The following is a 22130-nucleotide window of genomic DNA, read 5'->3' as shown; positions in this document are numbered from 1 at the left end:
TTACAACTGACCGGAGGTAGGTACTGTGAGAATTCCTAAGCCTTAGAAACAATGAACCTGGTTTAGAGACCAAACTCAAATTCCTATGCTATCACAAAATACCTTAGACAATAATAATGATTAAGTACCTACTAGCTGCTGGAGGATTGAAAGACAAAAATGAAACAGTCCCTACAATTAAGGAGTATATATTACTAATAGGGGAGACAATACGCACATATTTAAGTTTATACAAAAATTTTTAAAAAGGTAATGGGTATAAGGATTGTAATGATGGATAAGAACTGTTTTATTCCTTTTCCTTTCCTAAACTTTTAAGTGACATATCTATATTAGTGTTTAGAGAAGTTATAGTTTAAAGAAAATGCTTAAATGGAATAATTTAATATTGAATAGTATTTATTAATAGACCTCCTAAAAGTCTTAGTGCAGTTTTAAACTTTCTTAGCTTAAAATTACACTGAGTTAGCAATTATATAGTGCTTTAAAGTTTGCAAAGCTCTTTACAAATCTCATCTGATATATGTGTATGTATGTATGTTATATATGTATACACACACACGCAGATATGTAGACATCTCCCTTCAATAACTAAAACTAGAACAAATTAATATTCTCAGGAAATCTGCTGTTTACTACAATGAAGTAGCTTATGCTGAAAAACATTTTTTTCCTTGCCTTCATTCTACTATTAAAAGAAACCTTATGTATGGTGACTGCTGTTAGAAATATAATCATTTCAAAAGGAGCTCATGCCAGCTCAACAACTTTGCAGCTACATAGAACTCAACTTCACAAACAGCTACAGAAAACAAAGAAGGCATTAGGTCTGCTGTAAAATGCTGTAATATTTACTCATGCAAGAAAAACTAGCAAAATCGTAACTGCTTTGTGGAGCTGAAGGAAATCTAGACTGCCATACCTTATTCAGGAAAGGGATTGTTTTATTTTTCAAGTATTCATAAATGACATATGTGGTTGTGAAAAATCTCCCTTCTTAAAAATGCTATAGTTACCTTTAAAAATAAAGCTAGATATGCTTGAGCCAGTTCAAAATCACGCTTCGTGGTTAACATTGTCCCAATCATTTTCAAGAAACTCTGCATGAGTTTTACAGAACCACCACATTCTGGAGATAAGCTGCGCAGCTCTATTTCAATTGCTGAAGGGCCCAATTCCTTAAGAATATTAAGTGGAGATTCATCTGTGTTTTAAAGAAAAAAAAAAGTTACCATTTGCAGTTATCTGAGAGAGGAAAAAATTATGTCATTAGAACCTAAATGATCTATTATTTATTAAAAGGACCTTTTATATAATCTAATCATTTGCAATTTAATTTTGCAAATATGAGAAATAAATTCCAAGCAATAAAAAACTAGATTCTGAAGATAGTATCGTGAATAACATGTTAAAAGTCTCTGATTATCTGAAAGTAGGAAGTAGCAAAGTCCCACCAAAACTCCTTACAAAGATCTAGGAAATGCACCAGACTTAATTCTGATTAGAAAATTATCAAGGAGGAGAAGGTGAATCACAGTGTTAAAGACTACAGAGAGATCAAAGAGAATGAGGATTAAAACTGGATTTGGCAACTAAAGGTCAGAGGCCTCATTATTACACAGGATTAAAAAGAGTGAGAGTAAAAGTGGAGGCATCTATTGTAGATGGCCTTTTTAAGGAGAGTAGCTACAATATATTACAAAATATAAGATGATAGTGGGAAGGGAAGGATCAAATAATAGTTTTTAGTATAAGGGGGATAAGAGCCTGTTTGTAGTCAAAAATTAGCCAGGAGATAGGGAGAGACTGAAAATAAGTGAAAGAGTGGGGATGACAGAGGGGACAATCTGTTTAGGAGACAGGACAGAATGGGATCACTTGAACAAGTAGAGGGGCTAGCCTTGGTAAAAAGAGTAGGGCCTCCTCATCTTATGAGACAGGAGTGAGGAGAAGATAGTGGCAGAAGCCATGTAAGTGAAAGGAGACAAGGAGAAGAGAAAAAGGAACTCATGGTGAATGTGGTAGGAAAGCCATCTGAGATTCGAGAATAGATGAAAAGGCTTGGAAGAGCCAATGTGGAGACTGGGATAGAGAGTGGATAAAGCAGGTGTAGCAGGATTGCCTAGCAGCAAAGAAAGCCAATAGATTATGGTCAAACAAGGGAATTTTGAAATTCTTGAACGTGGAGGTGGTACATCTGTGCATGATGGCAAGATCAATGACCATCTTTGTGTGTGATTGAGGTAGAGTAGAGTAGCAGTGAAGGGAAAGTGAGCAGGCTGAGGGACTTGAGAGGTTAGACTGGGGGTGAGAAAGAAAAAAAGAGATATAGGGAGGTGCTACAAATGTGGAATGTTGTGTTCAAATGAGGCCAGTGTGTTAATAGTTTAACTTAATTGTTTTACATTGTTATAAGAGATCTTTCACAAATTGGGGGGGGGAGGGGGAAATTTGGAAATATTTGTAATATAAAAACAAAATACATCAACAAAATTAACAAAACAAAAATATTTATAATAGCTTTTTTTCATGGTAATAAAAGTTGGAAATTAAGAGGATCTCTTCCTTTTGGGAAACAAACGAATTGTGATAAGAGTGTAATGGACTATTACTGTGTCATTAAAAATGATGAAATAGATAATTTCAGAAGAAACTGGAATGTCTTTTATGAACTGATATAGACCCAGGCAAGCAGAACTAGTAGAACAATTTATAATATGATAACATTACAAGGAAAAAAATCCCAGCTGTGAAAAGATACTGTTGAAAGTTGACTTCTAGGGGCAGCTAAGTGGCAAAGTGAATAGAGCACCCGCCCTGGAGTCAGCAGGATCTGAGTTCAAATGCGGCCTCAGACACTTAACACAAAAACTAGCCATGTGACCTTGGGCAAGTCACTTAACCCCAACTGCCCTCCAAAAAAGCAAAAAAAAAAAAAAGTTGACTTCTGAAAAAAATTTATTCGAATAAACTAGAGCAGATAGAAGCTATCAAATTACTTATTACTAAAACCCATATTTAAACGATGTTGGAAAATATCATTTAATGGAAAACAATACTACAAGTCCAGTATGAATTCTCTCCCCCAAAACAAAATACCAATGTTGGTACAAAATGGTACCAATTTGTACACCCAACATTGATACAGAAACTCAGATAAACGAATTAAAATTAAACTGAATATATTAATGAAAACCAAGTTTAAAACAAAAAGTACTCAGTTCATTAGTTTTTAAGGTTGCTTTCTTTGGCTGTTTTTAGATGCTACTACTAGTCAATTGGCCTCTGGAGCATCAGGCTGGAGTCAGGAAGATCTGAGTTCAAATCTGGCCTCAGATACTTACTAGCTGGGTGACTCTGGACAAGTCACTGAATGCCAACACCCACCCCCACCCCCATTTGCCTCAGTTTCTCATCTGTAAAATGGGAACAAACTGGAGAAAGAAATGCCAAGAGAGGTAGACCAGAAAGCAACGGCTTGGCATGGAGCACAGAGGCAGGCGGCGAAGGCTTGGAGCACAAAGGCAGGCAGGGAGGAGACCTGATCAACGAGGGGGGCAAATCATCCCACCAACCACAAGGGCCACTACTAGGCCTATAGCCAAAGGGCTGGGATGTCCAGGACAGCAAATACTCCTGGGACTACCACTCTATAGTCCAGAAATTTATAAAGAGCCCCTATCAGGACCTCCGAGAGTGAACCCCAGGCTGCTCCAACCCCCTCCTTCCCCCCCCCCCCCCCGAAAACATAGTAAACTCTTGCCCAGGGCAAAACCCTTAACAGTAAAGACTTGGGAACCCTAGAGGGAGGGCGAGGCTAGGGCCCTGGCTCAAAATGGGCAGAAAACAGACTACAAAGACTCTGGAGTCCTACTATCCTCAGAGGGAAGAACCAAAATCAGAGGGAAGAACCAAAATCAGAGGGAAACAATGTGGACTCCACACCCACAGCTGAAATATCAAGAGGGAACAGGTTCCAAGCACAGAAAGCTCTCCTAGATGAGCTCAAAAGGAACTTTGAAAACCAAATGAGAGAGATAGAAGACAAAATGAATAATTCTTTTAAAATCAAAATTAAAGAATTAGAAAAACATTATAATGAAGAAAACAGCTCCTTAAAAAGAAAAGTGTATGATATGGAAAAAGAGCTCCAAAAACTAACCAAGGAAAAATGATTCGCTAAAAACTAGAATCAACCAAATTGAAGCAAATAACTCTATGAGGAACCAAGAATTAGTTAGTCAAACAAAACAACAACAATGAAAAATAAGAAAAAGAGGTAAAATATCTCAATGGAAAAATAACTGACCTGGAAAACAGATCCAGGAGAGATAACCTGAGAATCATAGGCCTACCAGAAAATCATAACGAAAAAAAATGAGCCTGGACAACATTCTTCAAGAGCTCATTAAGGAAAACTGCCCTGAGATAGTAGAACCTGAGGGTAAAACAGATATCGAGAGAATCCACTGGACATCTCCTGAAAGAGACCCCAAACTGAAAAGTCCTCGAAATGTTGTGGCCAAACTCAAGAACTACCAGGTAAAAGAGAAAATACTTTAAGTGGCCAGAAAGAAACAATTCAAATATTGAGGAACCACACTGAGGATTGCACAGGATTTGGCAGCCTCTACACTGAAAGATCGGAGGCAGTGGAATACAATTTTTCGCAAGGCAAAAGAGCTCGGGTTACAACCAAGGATCACCTACCCAGCAAGACTGAGCATAGTCTTCCAGGCAAAGAGATGGTCGTCAACGATATAATAGATTTCCAGACCTTCCTGATGAAAAAGCCAGAGCTCAATGGAAAATTCAACCTCCAATTACGAGATGCAAGAGTGACATAGAAAGGTAAACAAGGAAAACACACACACACACCCTGTTATTTAATAAGAGCAAACTGTTTATAGACAAATAGAGGGTATGAGTATAAATTACACAAAATGATAATTAAGGGCTACAAAGGGACTGCAATGGAAGAAGAGGAATGAATGAAGTGGAAAAGGGTAAATTATGCCACACACAGAGGCATAAAAACAATATAGCAGAGGGAAAGAAGGGAGGGAGATGAGTATTATATAAGCTTTTCCCTCATTGGTTCTGGTGCAAGGAGGGAATAACACAACCAGTTATGCATAGGACTCTATGGAGAAGAGATGCAAAACGTATAATAATAGAGGAAAAGAGGAGAGGGAGAGGAGATCTGCATGAGATTTGTTCCTGTCACTCTTGGTGCAAAGAAGAAATAACATATTTCATTAAGTATAAACATATCTTACAGGCGGTAGGAGAGGGAAAGGGCTATGAAGGGGGTAGGGGGGTTCAGTAGGGAGGGAAGAAGGGGAAGGGGAGGAAAAAGAGAGGGGCTGTTAAGGGAATACTGAGGGAGGCTGTGGTCAAAAGGAAAACTATTAAGGAGGGGAAGGGAGAAGGAGAGAAAAAATATAAGCATTAACAGGGAAAGGGAGAGGAGGGAAAGAAACAGATAATAATCATAACTGTAAATGTGAATGGAATGAACTCTCATCAAACAGAGGCTGATAGCAGAATGGATTAAAAATCAAAATCCTACAATATACTGTTTACAAGAAACATCTGAAACAGAAGAATACACACAGAGCAAAGGTAAAAGGCTGGAGTAAAATATATCATGCCTCAGCTAAAGTAAAAAGAGCAGGGGTAGAAATCCTTATCTCAGATAAAGCAAAAGTAAAAATTGACCTAATTAAAAGAGATAAGGAAGAAAACTATATCCTGTTAAAAGGCACGATCAAGAATGAAGCAATATCATTACTTAACATATATGCACCAAGTGGTATAGCATCCAAATTCCTAGAGGAGAAGGTAAGGGAATTGAAGGAAGAAATAGATAGTAAAACTATACTAGTGGGAGACCTTAATCTCCCCCACTATGAACTTGATAAATCCAACCTCAAAATAAACAAGAAAGAAGTTAAGGAGGTGAATAGAATTTTAGAAAGGGTAGGTACGATAGATCTCTGGAGAAAACTGAATGGGGATAAAAAGGAATATACCTTCTTCTCAGCAGTATATGGCACATACACAAAATTGACCATGTACTAGGACATAAAAACCTCACAATTCAGTGCAGAAAGGTAGAAATAATAAATGCATCATTCTCAGATCATGATGCAATAAAAATCATATGCAATAAAGGGCCATGGAAAGAAAGACTAAAAACCAATTGGAAACTAAACAATGTAATGGGGATAAGCTAGAAGCATTTCCAATAAGTTCAGGGGTGAAACAAGGATGTCCACCATCACCCCTCTTATTCAATATGGTACGAGAAATGTTAGCAGTAGCAATTAGAGAAGAAAAAGAAATCAAAGGAATCAAATTAGACAAAGAAGAGACCAAGCTATCGTTCCTTGCAGCTGATATGATGATATACTTAGAGAATCCTAGAGAATGAAGTAAAAAACTACTTGAGACAATAAATTTGGCAAAGTTGCAGGATATAAAATAAACCCACATAAATCCTCATCATTCCTGTATATTTTAATGAAACTCAACAGCAAGAGATAGAAAGACAAATCCCATTTAAAGTTACTGTAGACATAAAATATTTAGGCATCTACCTGCCAAAACAAACCCAAGACCTATATGAACACAACTACAAAACACTTTTCACACAAATAAAGTAAGATCTAACTAATTGGAAAGACATCAATTGCCTGTGGCTGGGTCGAACTAACATAATAAAAATGACAATTTTACCTAAATTAAATTATATATTTTAGTGCCATACCAATCAGTTTACCAAAAAACTACCTTACAGAACTAGAAAAAATAGTAACAGAATTCATTTGGAAGAACAAAAAGTCCAGAATATCAAGGGAATTAATGAAAAGAAATGCTAGGAATGGTGGACTAGATATACCAGATTTTAATCTGTACTATAAAGCAGCAGTCCTCAAAACTACTTGGTATTGGCTGAGGAATAGAGCAGTGGATGAATGGAATAGATTGGGTACACAAGACTCAGCAGTCAATGACGAGTAATCTACTGTCTAATAAACCCAAGACCCCAGTTTTTGGGATAAGAACTCACTATTTGACAAAAACTGCTGGGAAAACTGGAATATCGTATGACAGAAACTGGGCATAGACTATTATCTAACACCATATACCACAATCAAGTCTAAATGGGTGCATGATCTAGGTATAAAGCTTGATACTGTGAGCAGTCTGGGAAAGCAAGGAATAGTTTACCTGTCAGATCTGCGGAGAGGGGAAGACTTTATGACCAAACAAGAATTAGAAGGCATTATAAAATGCAATATGGATAACTTTAATTACATTAAATTGAAAAGCTTCTGTACAAAGCCAATGTAACCAGGATTAGGAGGTAAGTGGAAAAATGGGAATGAATTTTTACAACCTATGTCACTGATAAAGGACTCATTTCTAAAATATACAGAGAACTGAGTCAAATCTATAAGAATACAAGTCATTCCCCAATTGATAAATGGTCAAAGGATATGAACAGGCAGTTTTCAGAGAAAGAAATTAAAGATATCTATAAGCACATGAAGAAATGCTCTAAATCATTACTGATTAGAGAAATGCAAATCAAAACAACTCTGAGGTATCACATCTCACCGGTCAGATTGGCTAAGATGACAAAACAGGAAAATGACAAATGCTGGGGAGGATGTGGGCAAATTGGAACACTAATGCATTGCTGGTGGAGTTGTGAACTGATTCAACCATTCTGGAAAGCAATCTGGAATTATGCCCAAAGGGCTATAAATAATTTCATACCCTTTGACCCAGCAATACCACTTCTAGGGTAATATCCCAAAGACATCACAGAAGTGGGAAAAAAGACCCATATGTACAAAGATATTTATAGCAGCTCTTTTTGTGGTAGCGAAGAACTGGAAATTAAGGGGGTGCCCATCAATTGGGGAATGGCTGAACAAGTTATGGTATATGCATGTTATGGAATACTATTGTGCAATAAGGAACGAGGAGCAGATGGACTTCATATTTACCTGGAGAGGCTTATACGAACTAATGCTGAGTGAAAAGAGTAGAGCCAGGAAGAATTTGTACACAATTACAGACGCAACGTATGTGCGATGACCAACTTTGATAAACTGGACTCCTCTCAGCAATCCAGAGTCATAAGTCAACCCCAAAAGATTCATGATGGAGAGAGATGTTTACATCCAGAGAAAGAACTGAGTTTGAACCCAGATTGAAGCAAACTACCTGCCCTTTTTCTTTTTCTTGTTTGGTTTTGTTTCCTCTTTCCCATTCTTCATTCTTCTGATACAATCCTTCTTTATAACCTGCTAATACCTAATGTGAAAGCATCTGCAGATACTATAATTGATTGTATGCCGCCATGGGGGGGAGGGAGGAAAGAGTGAAAATTTGAAACTCAAGGAATTGTGGTAATGAATCTTGTAAACTAAAAGTAAACAAATTAAAACCAAAAAACAATAAACAAAAAAAAAAAGAAAGAAATGCCAAGACCACTTCAGTACCTCTGCCATGAAAATGCCATGGACAAGTTCATGGGATCACAAGGAGTTGGACACAACTGAAAAACTACATCAGCAACTATAAAATCCAACTACTGTACTAACTATAAATGGTTCACTATCTGTTCTTTACATATTCTCGAGTTTAAAACAGACATAACATTTTAGATTTTTTTACTTACATTTATTATTGTTCAGTCCTTCTTCAAGTTTCAGACAGAAGTCAGATTTTTGAGCCAAAATCCCAAGATTGATCACTTTAGACTTGAATAAAAACAACATGAAAATTACACATTTTAAAAAATAAAGTATGATGGTCAAGGAGAGGGGTGCAAAGAAGGATGCATGCTCAGAACTGTCGATCTATGATCTTACCTGTTGGGCATCTGTATCTTGTTCAGAGGAAAGGTATTTTGGTACAAGGCCAGGAACTGTAGGTATAAAAAATGGTGCTGATTTAGGCACTTTGGGAGGTTCCTTTGGTTTGTTCTTTTTCTGATGAGAAGAAAATACAAAGATGAAAAGATGTATAAAACAAAAACTTATGTAACTCAAATATCTTACTCTTTTATCAATACTGAAGAAATAAAAAGTAATAAATCATATTTTCAAATGAAATATACCTCAATATGTCAAGGATCTGTGATCTTACTAGTATGTATACACATATATATACTCTTCCACTAGCTCAGATCACAGACTGTCTTAAATAGTTGCCCGAGGCACCTCAACTTGTCCATAAAACTAGTTAAGTGGCTCTCAAATCTTTTGTTTTTTTGATCTCTCATTTAATGAATTCATACCAGTTATTTCACCACACCTAATACCTGATAAATCCCTTTCCATCTGTTGAGACTTCTATTCTAACTTCCTTCTGGTAACCTAGATTTTTGAAAGAAGGGAGAAAATGTGTGTAAGATTGAAGTGCTGCATCCTGGAAGAGATCAAAACACGACAAATCAGGATGAGTTAGTTAGAACTCATGAGTTAGATGAGCTAGCTTGGGCTTTACTAGGTGTGTGACTCTGTTCAAGTAACTCCACCTCAGTTTCCTTAACTATAAAATTAAGGACTTGGAGTACTCAAGAGTAAGACAAAACCATTCTCCTTGGGTACAGCATAAGCAGGACACAATCAAGAAATCTGATTAAACACAGTAATCTGAGATCCAAAAGGAAGCATTTGTCGTGCATGACTATCTCATTAGAAGAATTAATTTGGACCAAGTTCTGTTATGAATCATTTGATGAGACGTGGGATTATTTTTTAAAATTACAAAGTAAGCTCTTAAGGGCCCTATAATAGGAGACATCAGCTCAGGACAGGGCTACACATGCACATTTAGAGAGTAGAGCTGAGAACCTTGCCTCCTACTTTATCAGGAAAACTGAAACTATTTGAAGAAAAACTATTTCCTTCTCCTGAAATCATGCCTGACTGAAAATAAGGGAGTTCTTGTTGAGGTCAACCCCTCTAGAGAAGCAAGTGCATTTCTAGGGATAGGATGCAAGCCCATCTCCTGCTTTCTTCTCCAAAAGATTACAAACTCAATCATTCTTTTCCCCAACTTTAACTTCTCACTATATATTAGTTCTTTCCCTTCTGATTTCAGATGTGCCCAATTCTCCCTACCCTTAAAAACCATCATTAGACCCTAACATCCCCTTAATTTATTATCCTGTTATCTCTCTTCCCTTCCAGAGACAAAATCTTAGAAAAAATTGTCTTCATTGGCAGTCTTCTAATTCTCCTCTTTTCACTCATTTCTCAACCTCTGTACCATCATCACTTTACTAAAACTATTCTCTTCAAAGTTACCAACGATTTTTTAACTGCCAAAGTTGATGGTCCTTTTTCAATCCTTATTCTTAACCCATCTACTAAATCTGACTGTGTATCTCAAAGATGCAGTCTAGGTTTCCAAGACACTACTCTCTCTTGGTGGTTCTTCTACCTGTCCGACTGCTTTTTCTCAGTCTCCTTTGTTGGTTATCATCCAAACCATATGCCTTTACTATGGATATTTCTAAGGCTCTGTCACAGGCCCTCTTCTCTACACTTTGCTTACTGGTGACCTCATCAGCTTCCATAGACTAAAGTGTATCTTCTAAGCCAATGGTTCACAAATATATATCATCTATCAAGTCTCATTCTTTCCCTGAGCTTCAGTCCTGCATCACCTATTGTTTACTGGAGATTTTAAGTGGATGTTCAATATCTTAAACTCAATGTGCTCAATACACAACTCACTAACTCTCCCCTCTAAACCCACCAAGCTTCCCTACTCCCAACAAAGGCACCACCCATCCCTCCAGTATCCAGATTTGTAAATTCAGCATTATCATCACTGCAAATCCTCACTTCCCCTTATCCCACATATGCAATTAGCTGTCAAATTTTGTCATTTCTACATCCACAATATCTCTAGAATTGGACTCCTCCTCTACTGAGATACCCCCCTACCTCAGGCCCTATTCACATCTTGCCTAGTTCATTTTAATAACTTGATAATTAATGTCCCTGCTTTAAAAGTTTCCCACTCCAGTCTATCCCACATACTGCTGCCAAAGTGATTTCCTATAAGCAAAGCTATAACTATGTCTCTTCTCTTCTCCTCAATCAACTACAGTGGCTTCCTACTGACTCAGTGATCAAATATAAACCTGTTTAGCTTTTAAAGCCCTTTACACACTGGCTCCAAATTTATCTTTCCATCTTCACTGCATATTACTTCCCCCTCTTATACTTGCCAATAAGTCTTTTTGCTACCCACAGACAACACTCTTTCTCCATTCTTCAGGCCTTTGAACTGGCTATTTCCCATGTCTGGATTCTATCTCCTTTTCATCTCCACATTACAGAATCCCAGTCTTCCTTTAGGGCATAGCTCAAGCACACTATTCTCATTCTACAAGAAGCTTTTTATAACTCCTCCCTGCAAATGCTAGTGCCCTCTCATCTAAATCACATTATTGTTTATGACTTTGTATTTATATGTAACCACTGTCTTAGTATTTTGTGTGAATTTCCTTGTCATCTCTCTTGTTAAAATATAAGTTCCTTGTGATTGTCTCATTTGTTATATTTATATCCCCCAGCAAGTAAGATAGTGCCTGGTACACAGCAGGTGCTTAATAAATACCTGCCTGATTAACATCGATGGTGATCCAGAAAAGGATCCTGAGGAACAGTCACACAGGCAGGGCAGAGAACAAGAGAGGAGAGTGTTTGGAAAACTGAGAGAATAGACATTATTTAAGAGAAGATGACTTCTAATGTCAAGTGCCTCAGAGAGGTCAGGAAAGATAAGGACTGAGAGAAGACCAGTAGAGTTGTCAATGAAGAGATGAGCAGTAACTCTGGAAAAAACATTTTAGCTGACTGATGAGGTGAGAAATCACAAGTGAGCAAAGAGGAGAGAAAGTGGAAGCAGCAGGGATCAGGAAGGAAACAAGCATTTATTAAAGCATGTGTCAGGCCCCATACTAAATACTTTACAAATACTGTCTGACTTGATCTGCAAAACAACCCTGGGAAGTAAGGGCTCTCATTAACCCCATTTAACAGCTCTAAGAACCTGAGGCAGAGATTAAGTGACTTGCCCAAGGCCACAAAGCCAGTAAGCATCTGAGGCTGGGTTTACATTTAGGTCTTCATGACTCTAGGCCCAGCACTCTATCCACTAAGCCATCTAGGTGCTTCAGGTTAAACAACTTTTTCTTAGGAATTTTGAGAAAGGAAGGAGAGATTAAAAACAGAATGAATGAGGGAGTCATCTATTGAAGAAGACACAGAATGGACTAATTACCCACCATTTCCACAGCACTTGTACACTATTTGTTGCTTTAATTTATACTTTGCAATTATTTTAAACTATTTCATAAATGTAATTGTTCTTAAACTATTTTCTCATTAGGTAGGAAAATGGGTCAAGATAACCAGTAAGATTTCTTCCATTTCTTTTTTTTCTTGCCTTTTGGAGGGCAATTGGGGTTAAGTAACTTGCCCAAGGTTACACGGCTAGTATTTTTGTGTGGGTGTTGAGTGTCTCAGGCTGAAACCGAACTCGGGTCCTCCCGACTCCAGGGCTGGTGCTTTACTCACTGCACCACCTAGCCGCCCCGATTTCTTCCATTTCTAAGATTCTCTGGGGGCGGCCAGGTAGCACAGCGAGTAAGAGCACTAGCTCCTGTGTCGGGATGACCTGGGGATCAAATCCGGGCTTGGATACTTAGCACCACACCCAGAAATAACTAGCCGTGTAACCTTGAGCAAGTTACTTAACCCCGATTGCTTTAAAAAAAAAAAAAAAAGATGCTCTGAATATAATGCTAGCAATCATACACTTCTGATATAAGAAGTTGAAAGTTAATATAGGGGCGGCTAGGTGGCGCAGTGAATAGAGCACCGGCCCTGGAGTCAGGAGGACCTGGGTTCAGATCCGGCTTCAGACACTTAACACACAAAAAATAGCCGTGTGACCTTGGGCAAGTCACTTAATCCCAATTGCCCTTCCAAAAAAAGGCCAAAAAAAAAAAAAGAAAAGAAAGTTTATAATAAATAAATAATTAATGAATAAATGATTCAGCCTCTGGGTAAATTACCTAATCATAAACAAGTTTTTTGAATACCATAGGTAAAAATAGTGCTTGTATCATGAACATGACATGAACGTGAACTATAGTCTTCCTCCACTGAAACTTTTTGTGTATAACACTTCCTGTAGGTGGTGTAAAAAGTACTATTGTACATAGAAGATGTTAAGAAATAGAGATATGTTAGAGCAATGTTTTGAGAAGACACCAAAGTAAATGTTTGTTGACAATAAAAAACAGGTTGGGGAAAGAAGGGAAACTTATGCTTGATGGCAGATCTGTGAAAATTCTTTAGTTCTCACCTCTCAGTTGTACAAGTACCACAGAGAGCTACTTTTTGTTATAGAACATTAACCTTCCAAAATGAATAAAATAATCTTCTTTATTGGATTCATTTGTACAAAAGCAACAATAAGTTATTATGACCCAATACTCGACAGTGCTGGTTTTAGGATTAGATCATTAAAGAACCTAAAATTAGGATTAGAAACATCAATGAGCATAGTTTCAGTCTCATAAGACTGTTTTTATGATGTGATTTTTATCTTTCCATATCTTCTTACTCCCACCTTTACCTTAATAACTGCAAGATTGAGAAGGTTTTTCCACCTTGATTCAGGTAGTAGTGACAGAGTCAATAGCTGCTCATTGAGCTGTTCTGGGGAGTCATAATCTATCATTTCATCATTTGGTCCTTCAATTTCTTCTGAGAGTTCCACTTCTTTAAAGACAGAATTGTCAGTAAAACAAATGTATGGAGATATACAACACAATTAATTAAAATATATAGTCAACTTAAGTCCTTTTAAACTATGCTTAAAAATGTTAAGTTTGAAATCATTTAACTATAACATGATAACTTGGTATATATACTTTTTTTTGGTAATTGGTTGAAATATGTCTATATATCAATTATTTTTCTATTATTGAAGCCCTTGAATGCCTTATATGTCCTATTTTGCTTCCCATCCCCTTCCCAAATATATGTAAACATTTTCTCCTTTCTATATCCAAGTTACCATCTTCTCACCTTCTCAAATCTTTACTCTAATCTCTCTACTTATCTCTCCTATTAACCTCCTTAATCTGTTTTTCAATTAAATCTATTTACAAAGAGAAAAAGGATGAAAGGAAAATCAAAACCTCTTCCTTTATCTACTTGCTTTTATTTCAGTACAGTCAAGACAGCATTATCCTTTGCTCAAACCTAATTAACAATGAAACTCTACCATATTCCTGACTTTCAGGGCACCAAACAACTGTAAACATTCAAATAAAATAGGTTTTTAATATCCCCTGATTTTTCAATACAATGATGTTGCATGAGAAGGCACACTCAAATCTGCCCTCCTAAATTTGTAAAAAAAAAAAAAAATTGCTTTCACAAGTTAATACCTTCTTAACATTAAGGTCAAATAAGGTCAGTTATCCCATATACTAAATTGCATGTTTAACAAGAGTTACCTTATCATTATATTAACTATCTTCCCCTCCCAAAAAAGTATCTTATATCTTGTGTATGATTACCTTGGCTGTGGCAGATACCAGGAAGCATTACAACAGAAGGAACATAATCTGCTGAAAGTGGCCGTAATGAAACAAGTGAATATAGGGAAATGTTAGACCTAAGAATTCAAAACAACACAAATTAATATTTTAAAAGTTCACAGAAACAGTGTGTTCAGAGTAACTTCTAAATGGCACATTCCTATATTCTAATACTATGGCTACAGATTCAGATTATACAGTAATTAAGAAATATTAAGATATTTAGATTATTCACTTGAAAATATAATATACTGTATACTTTGCTTTAATTCAACACTTGGAAAAGTCAAAGTTTTAAAAAAAAACCCTCTAATAAAGCTCTTGTTAATATAATCCTATGCAGTGAGGATGCATGTTATTTAAAGGAACACTGTGACAAATCATTTTTTAAAGTGTAATCTTTCAGGTAAATCTTTTTTGGGAGGGGTAAATACTTTTTTCCACATAACTGGAATTATTAACGTTGGGCACAGTTGTACAAAGCCTATTTAAAACACCAAATATTGGACTAAGATTTAAAAAGCTGAGTGGATAAGCCTAGTTTTAGCAATTCTTTGGCAAAGGAATGAAGATTCATTTTTTTTTTTAAAGCAATTGGGGTTAAGTAACTTGCTCAAGGTTACACAGCCAGTTATTATTTCTGGGTGTGGTGCTGAGTATCTGAGCCCGGATTTGATCCAGGTCATCCTGACACTGGAGCCGGTGCTCTTACTTGCTGAGCCACCTGGCCGCCCCTAAGCAATTGGGGTTAAGTAACTTGCTCAAGGTTACACAGCCAGGTGTTTCTGGGTGGATGCTAAGTGTCTGAGCCCGGGATTCAATCTCCAGGTCTTCTCAACACTGGGGCCGGTACTCTTACTCGCTGTGCTACCTGGCCGCCCCCGAAGATTATTTCTCTCCTGTAATTCAGTAATGGAGTTTTGTTTTTTTTTAAAAGGACCACATCTATAATGCAAGGCAAGTCAAGATTTCAAAGGCTCATAGGAGAACAATACTGGGCTAGAATAAAAATCTTCTAGGACAACTGTGTTGTAGAGAATAAAATAAGATAATGACTCTTTTACAAAACAAACCTTACGAAATGCATTAATGGTATTTTACTAGCAATCTTGAAGTCATTTTCAATGTTTTTCTTCATTAAAGTATGAAAATATCAGGCACTTCCACTTGAGAGATGTGAAAACTATTAAAACAATTTGAGTAACTGTATTTTTTGGTGGAAAAAAATATGAAGTACTTACCACAGATAAATTCCAAGATTATCCACATGGGAAGTGGCCAGAAAGTCTCCAGTGGGAGACATAGTAAGACTGAGAGGTGCTGAATCCACTAAGAAACAGTCTATAAGGCTAGTAGGGAGAAAAAAAAAAATTCTTTAAGGGGAAGAAAAAGCAGAACTTTTATCTAGCATCTATTTTTTATCCTATTTACATTACATTTCACCATAATGGATATAATTTCCTCTTGGGTTTTGCTTAATCGAGGGACAGAGGATAGAAGAGACCTCAGAAATCACTCTGGGCCACTTGGTGACACTGATCATTATCAACACAACCATCTTAATTTACATGAAAATCTTTAGTTCTCATCTCTAGGAGGCCAAGTTACTAATTTAATTAAAAGTAACCAGACAAGGGGTATGAATACAGGGATACAATTTTCTAATACAAAAGAGACTATGTCAGACATTGGAGAGCTCCTCCCTAATCCTCTACCATTTAACCAGAGAGCTCACCTCATCATTTCCCACCTAGATTGAACACCCATCCCCACTCCTGGATTTCATGATCTCTAGAAACTCATCATTCTACAAGGATGAAATTAATTCTGAAAATGATACCTTCTTAGCACCCTCTGCCCCTGGGTTCCCTCCTTCCCTCTGCTTAGAGAGGAGAAGCCTCTTAGGAGGCAGAATTTGAAGTCACATCTTCCTGACTCCAAGAACAGCACATTTTCCTCTTACACTGCTTAGCTGCCTATACAACTATTCGACAGCTTATTTTCTTAGAGTTATGAGAAGCACTGAGATATTAAGCAGGTGGCCCAGGGTTATACAGTCAATAGAAGGATCTGAACCCAAGTCTTCTTGCAAAATAGCCTAGCTCTCTATCTATACAATGATGCCTCTATATTGGATGTAACAGGCAAATTAGGCAGAACCAGTCCATAAACAATTATATGGTAAATTTCTTAAAATTTTAATACCAATATTTGTTTTCTCTAACACAGCAAATGGAGTTTTAAAAGTTATTTGAAGGAAGATTTTCTGGTCCTGTAGGGGTACCTACTTAAGGAAAGGTAATGGGAGTTGAAAAACTGTCAGATCCGAATGCTGTGATCCCATCCTTATCATGTTAAAACTGGACAAAAAAAAGCTAAATCACAATTTTGTAGATCTGTTTTACATATTCAAACTGTCCCAAATAAAACTTCACTATTTTGTGTATTAAAGATTCAGCAGATAATATGTGAGGATTTCTCATTATCTAATTTAAATAGCCAACATCATAGCAACTGAAACAAACCAGGCAGAAAATCAATTCAAATCACTTCTACTTCACAGCACAGTGTCCAGGCAATAGGAGATGACCAATACTCATTCAGTAAGAGAACGCTGTTGTTGCTGTTGCTTGACTGTTTCAGTTGCTTCTGACTCTTGTGACCCCTTGGAGTTTTCTTAGCAAAGATACTCGAGTAGTTTGTCATTTCCTTCCCCAGTTCATTTTACAGATGAGGAAACTGAGGCAAACAGGGTTAAGTGACTCGCACAGAGTCACACAACCAGTGATTGTACTGAAGCCAGAAGAAGAGTCTTTCTGACTCCAGGCCCAGCATTCTCATTAGGGCTCTTTTAAAGCCTGGAAAGTAAGTAGTTTCCAGTTGTGAACAAAATTCCATAATTAATTAGGGTTTAACTCCTTTAAAAAATGCTTTTTCTTGGTAGTAGCTTTCAAACTCAGCATGTGTGATAGAAAGTGTGTCTCATCATGATATTATCAAATGAACTGCATTATTTCTGTGTTTAACAAAATCACAAGAAAACTGGGGTTTTCCTTTCTAAAGGTCAAACTGCTTCTAGGTACAATCCCATCCTTAAAATCCCATCCTTCAACCCCCTCCTAAAATGGAAGAAGGAGGCCAAGGTGGACAGGGTTCAACTTGGGAATATGGTAAATGATAAAAGCTATCATCTCCTACCTAACATTCCTACCTTTTCTTTTCCTTCTTTAGTTATATTGAAAGCAATCCTTTATCTACTTTCCTACCCTATGCTCAGGTTTATACTCCAGTAGTGGAATTCTCCCTAAGTAATGATTTGAAAGTCATATACAATTCTTCATTAACCTTTCTGAGATAGCGATTAAATATTTAACTCCAGGGTCAAAAGCAAAGACTCTATCCACAGTGGCTTAATACACAGACAAAGAGGATTCATACAAAGATAAGAAGTCTATTACAAATTTACTTACCACCCAGATGGAAGGTCCCAAATCCTAATTGAACAATCCATTGAACCACTTATTAACCAACGACCATCAGGACTGAAAGCCTTTAAACAAAATTAATAAAATGCTCATTTTATAAATTCTAAGCAGTCCAAAAGACAACAGATTTGATTAAGAATTCAATTAATCACCAAATATTTATTAAGCACCCACTATAGTTCTATGTACTGGAGACTATTATACCAGGCCTAAGAAATAAAAAGACAAAAATGAAAGTTTCCACCTTCAAGGAATCTATACTCTAGAAGGTGCCCTGGCATGGTAGACAGAGTACTGGGTTTGGAATTAGGAAGACTCATCTTCCTGAGTTCAAATCTGGACTCACATTTACTAGTTGTGTGACCCCTGGCAAGTCATTTAACTGTTTGCTTCAGCTCCTCAGCTGTAAAATGAGCTGGAGAAGGAACTGGCAAACCACTCCAGTATCTTTGCCAACAAAAAAAAAAAAAACCAAAATGGCATCATGAAGAATCAGAAATGACTGAACTATACCAACAACAAATTCTAAGAGAGAAAGTCTATGCATACATACACAAAATAAATACAAGGTGGCGAAGTGGGGGGGAGTGGTTAGAAAGGTCTTGATAGAGGAGGTTGGACCAAATGAACTGTGGTCCCTTCTTGCTCTAAGTCTATGGTATATGACCTTGTATGTAAAGAGGCCTTTGTTATTCTTTCTTAGAATTTAGTTTCCCAGGCTCCATGGCCATAGCAATGTCTGGTTTCCAGGTGTTAGATAATAATTCCCAGGTTCATAACTTGTTAACATCTCCACCACGGTTGCGCAGTGAGATATGGGGGGACATAATTTGATTTTTACTATGCTTTTGCTAAATGACGATATTGTAAAAGTTAAACAGCAAGGCTGTTGCTGACAATAAGCCTTCTTTGTCTGTTGTACTATAAATCAAGTGGCGCTGGTCAGTGAGTGGGGAACCTATAGGGGACTATGACAGTGTAATGCTGTGTGTGCCTCAACCAGCCCCCATTGAGGTTTGAGGGAATTTAGGGAAGTGCACAAGCTGGAATGCTGTGTCTGTCTCAACTGACCCCCCACTGAGATGCTTGTCCCTGTGAGAAAGGTGATTAGGGAATGTTGTAGGAGTTGGTGTTCCCAATATTAACCCCTCTTGAGAAGGCTAGACTAGAATAAAATAACATTATTAACCCCTCTGAAGCTGTCTTTCTGTCTTCCCTGTCTGCCCAGATCAAGAGTAAACCTGTTAAGAGGCTGGAGGTCAAAAACTCCACAGACTCCTGTAAAACAGACCTAAAAGATGTACAAGGGCTCTGAAAAAGTATAAATAACTGTACTCAACATAATGGTATTGTTATAGACATATCCAGAATAGATGCAGCTTCAAAGTTACCAACAATATTTTTATGCTAAATTTCAGGGAGGGTAGGGGAAGGTGGGGTGGAGTATTTGTACATCAACATGTGTATTTTGTTCCACAAGCAAATTTTAGTTTTCCTTAAAAATTTTAGAAAAAAAATTAATCTTGGATTTCCCAATGTTAAAAATGAAGAACACCAATTCCTTAAAGAAACAAAAGCATGACTTTTTTTTTTTGCTTTAAACTTGCCCAAAATAACAAAAAATTTTTATTTGGAATATTTTCCCCCTTGGAAAACAACCCATCTTAGTTTTTTGGTCAGTATAAATTTCTATGTTCTTTCTATAATTTTAACCAAACTTGAATACTTTTTAAGATATTCCACTTTTAAAAGAAAACTAAAAGTTTATTAAAAGTGACTTTTGTTCCATCAATGTTACCATGTCATTTATCTGGCCTTGGTGTCCAAAAAATTCTCTGACCGTCCTTCTGGTTTCTATGTCTACAATGCTTAGACTGAAGTCATCTGAGGCAATTCCCAGAATGCCACTGACAAAAGAAGTATATAACTTATAAGAAATTTTAAAAATTCAGACACACACAAATCACAGAGACACACACAATAAAGACTATTTTCTACTACTAAATTTTACATTAGTAAGAATCAAATAAAATGTTCTATTATCTATAGCAGTAATACTAAATTTAAGACAAATCTAGGATTCTACTACCGTGTTTCCCCGATAAGACCTATTCCGAAAATAAGCCCTCCCCTTACTGTGTAAGATTCCGCTAAAATAAGCCCTCCCCCGAAAATAAGCCCTATTGAGATTGCTACTGTAGTGAAGGTGATCCCCTGCGCTACACGCTACATTACGGTACCCTCTGTATGCACCATCCCCCCCCCGTGAAACGCACGCCGCGCTCCGAGCTGCATCCAATCAGAGCTGCAGCAGTGAGCGCGTCATCCTGTTCTTCCCCAGTGATTTGCTTGCTGGCGCCATTGAGAGCAGTGCCGCAGAGGAGAGCTGAGGCAGGACAACATAAAAATCCGGTATGTAAGCGGGAGTGAGGGGGCATGATGGAGGATAAAAAGGGCATGATGGAGGAAAAAAGAAGAACTCAGGGGGCATGATGGAGTGAAAAGAAGGACTGGTGGTCATAATTTTATTATTCTGTCTGTTTTGACCCCCAGACATGAGTACAAAAAAGAAGAGCTATACTGTTGAGTATAAGAAAGCAACTGTAGAGGAGTCACATGGCAAGAATCTTGCAGTTTTCTGTAAAGAAAAACTTTTGGATCTTCGAATGGTCAGAAAATGGAGAGCAGATTATAATAACCTCAATCAACAGGTGGATGAGGGAAAAGGGAAAAAGCGCAGGTCTGGATCGGGTCGGCAGCCCTTATATCCTGACTTGGAGATCCTCATTGGTGAATGGACTGCTGACAGGAGAGCAAAGGCCTTGGTTGTGCGCAGGGCTGATATTCAAGCATTTGCCCTTTCAATGGCACCAGAGTTTGAAATGGTCTCAGAAGGATTCAAAGCATCACAACACTGGTTGGACGGTTTCCTTCAACGGTATGAACTGCCCCTAAGAAGATCAACAATACTGTTTAAGCTGGAAGATGCTGAAGTTATTAAACATGCACTTGCATTCAAGTCCTTTATTGATAGGATCGACATTTCCAAGTACCAAACCTGCAATATGATTGCTATGGATGAAACTGCAGTGTTTATGGGACAAGGATCTCAAACAACAATTCATCACAGGGGTGCAATGTCAATCTACATTCCCACCACTGGCTACCATTATGAAAGTGCACGGGTCACCTGTGTTTTGGCAATTCGTTTGGATGGAAAGAAAGCCACACCTCTAATCATCAGTAAGGGCAAGAAAGATAAGATTGAACGTGTATCTGGCATTTACGTTCTTGAAACCGAAAAAGCCTGGTGTACACAAGCCGTTATAAGAAAGTGGGTTGATTTAATGCTGCCACTTGTTATGCGAGGTAACCAAAGAGGTCTGATAGTCTGGGATTCAGCCAGCACTCACCGCGCTAAAGAAATGAAGAACTTCCTTGCAGAGAGAAGAATAGATCAAGTAATGATTCCTGCAGGAATGACTGCCTATCTCCAGACCCTTGATATTGCAATAAACAAGCAATTCAAGGACCATTTGCGCATGGAAGTCAATGACTACATTGAAAATAGAATGGAAAGAAATCAGTGTGGAAACTTTGTGAAGCCCTGTCTGCAAGAAGTCGTGACTTGGGTGAAGAAGTCATGGGATAAAATTACTGACAGCTGTGTCACCAAGGCACTACGAGCAGGTTACCTGGACAAGACATATTTATTTAAAGAGAGCTATATTGCTGGACATGACAGATTGGGTCCACTTCTTCTGAAGGAAATGGAGGCGCAAGACATCCAGGATGGAATTCAGGGTATAGACACTGATGACGATGTTGTTGAAGAAGATGACATGATCATTATTGAATAAAGGTACATTTTTTTGTTCACATTTACCTGTTTATTAAAATTGCTGTCAATGTTCATTAAAATAAGCCCTCCCCTGAAAATAAGCCCTCTGGTGTTTTTTCTGTCCAAAAAATTAATAAGACAGTGC

The 22130-nt window shown here is 37.5% G+C and overlaps 1 protein-coding gene across 1 annotated transcript in view; it reads right to left on the bottom strand.

Annotated features, from left to right (window-relative positions):
* WDR36 (WD repeat domain 36) overlaps positions 1 to 22130 on the bottom strand; it is a 68117-nt gene that overhangs the window by 636 nt on the left and 45351 nt on the right. Inside the window, exons 15-22 of the mRNA XM_069096100.1 lie at positions 19943 to 20051; positions 18130 to 18209; positions 15901 to 16008; positions 14639 to 14736; positions 13687 to 13832; positions 8892 to 9011; positions 8699 to 8780; positions 1017 to 1204 (exon numbers count right to left, since the gene is read on the bottom strand). Of these exons, the coding sequence (XP_068952201.1) occupies positions 1017 to 1204; positions 8699 to 8780; positions 8892 to 9011; positions 13687 to 13832; positions 14639 to 14736; positions 15901 to 16008; positions 18130 to 18209; positions 19943 to 20051 (931 nt within the window). The remainder of the gene's footprint in view (positions 1 to 1016; positions 1205 to 8698; positions 8781 to 8891; positions 9012 to 13686; positions 13833 to 14638; positions 14737 to 15900; positions 16009 to 18129; positions 18210 to 19942; positions 20052 to 22130) is intronic.

Source organism: Petaurus breviceps, unplaced genomic scaffold, assembly GCF_028583685.1.
Source record: "Petaurus breviceps papuanus isolate PSGF00001 unplaced genomic scaffold, PetGlider_PUasm1.0 229, whole genome shotgun sequence".
NCBI classification, from domain to species: domain Eukaryota; kingdom Metazoa; phylum Chordata; class Mammalia; order Diprotodontia; family Petauridae; genus Petaurus; species Petaurus breviceps.
This window is presented reverse-complemented; position numbering and strand designations above follow the sequence as displayed.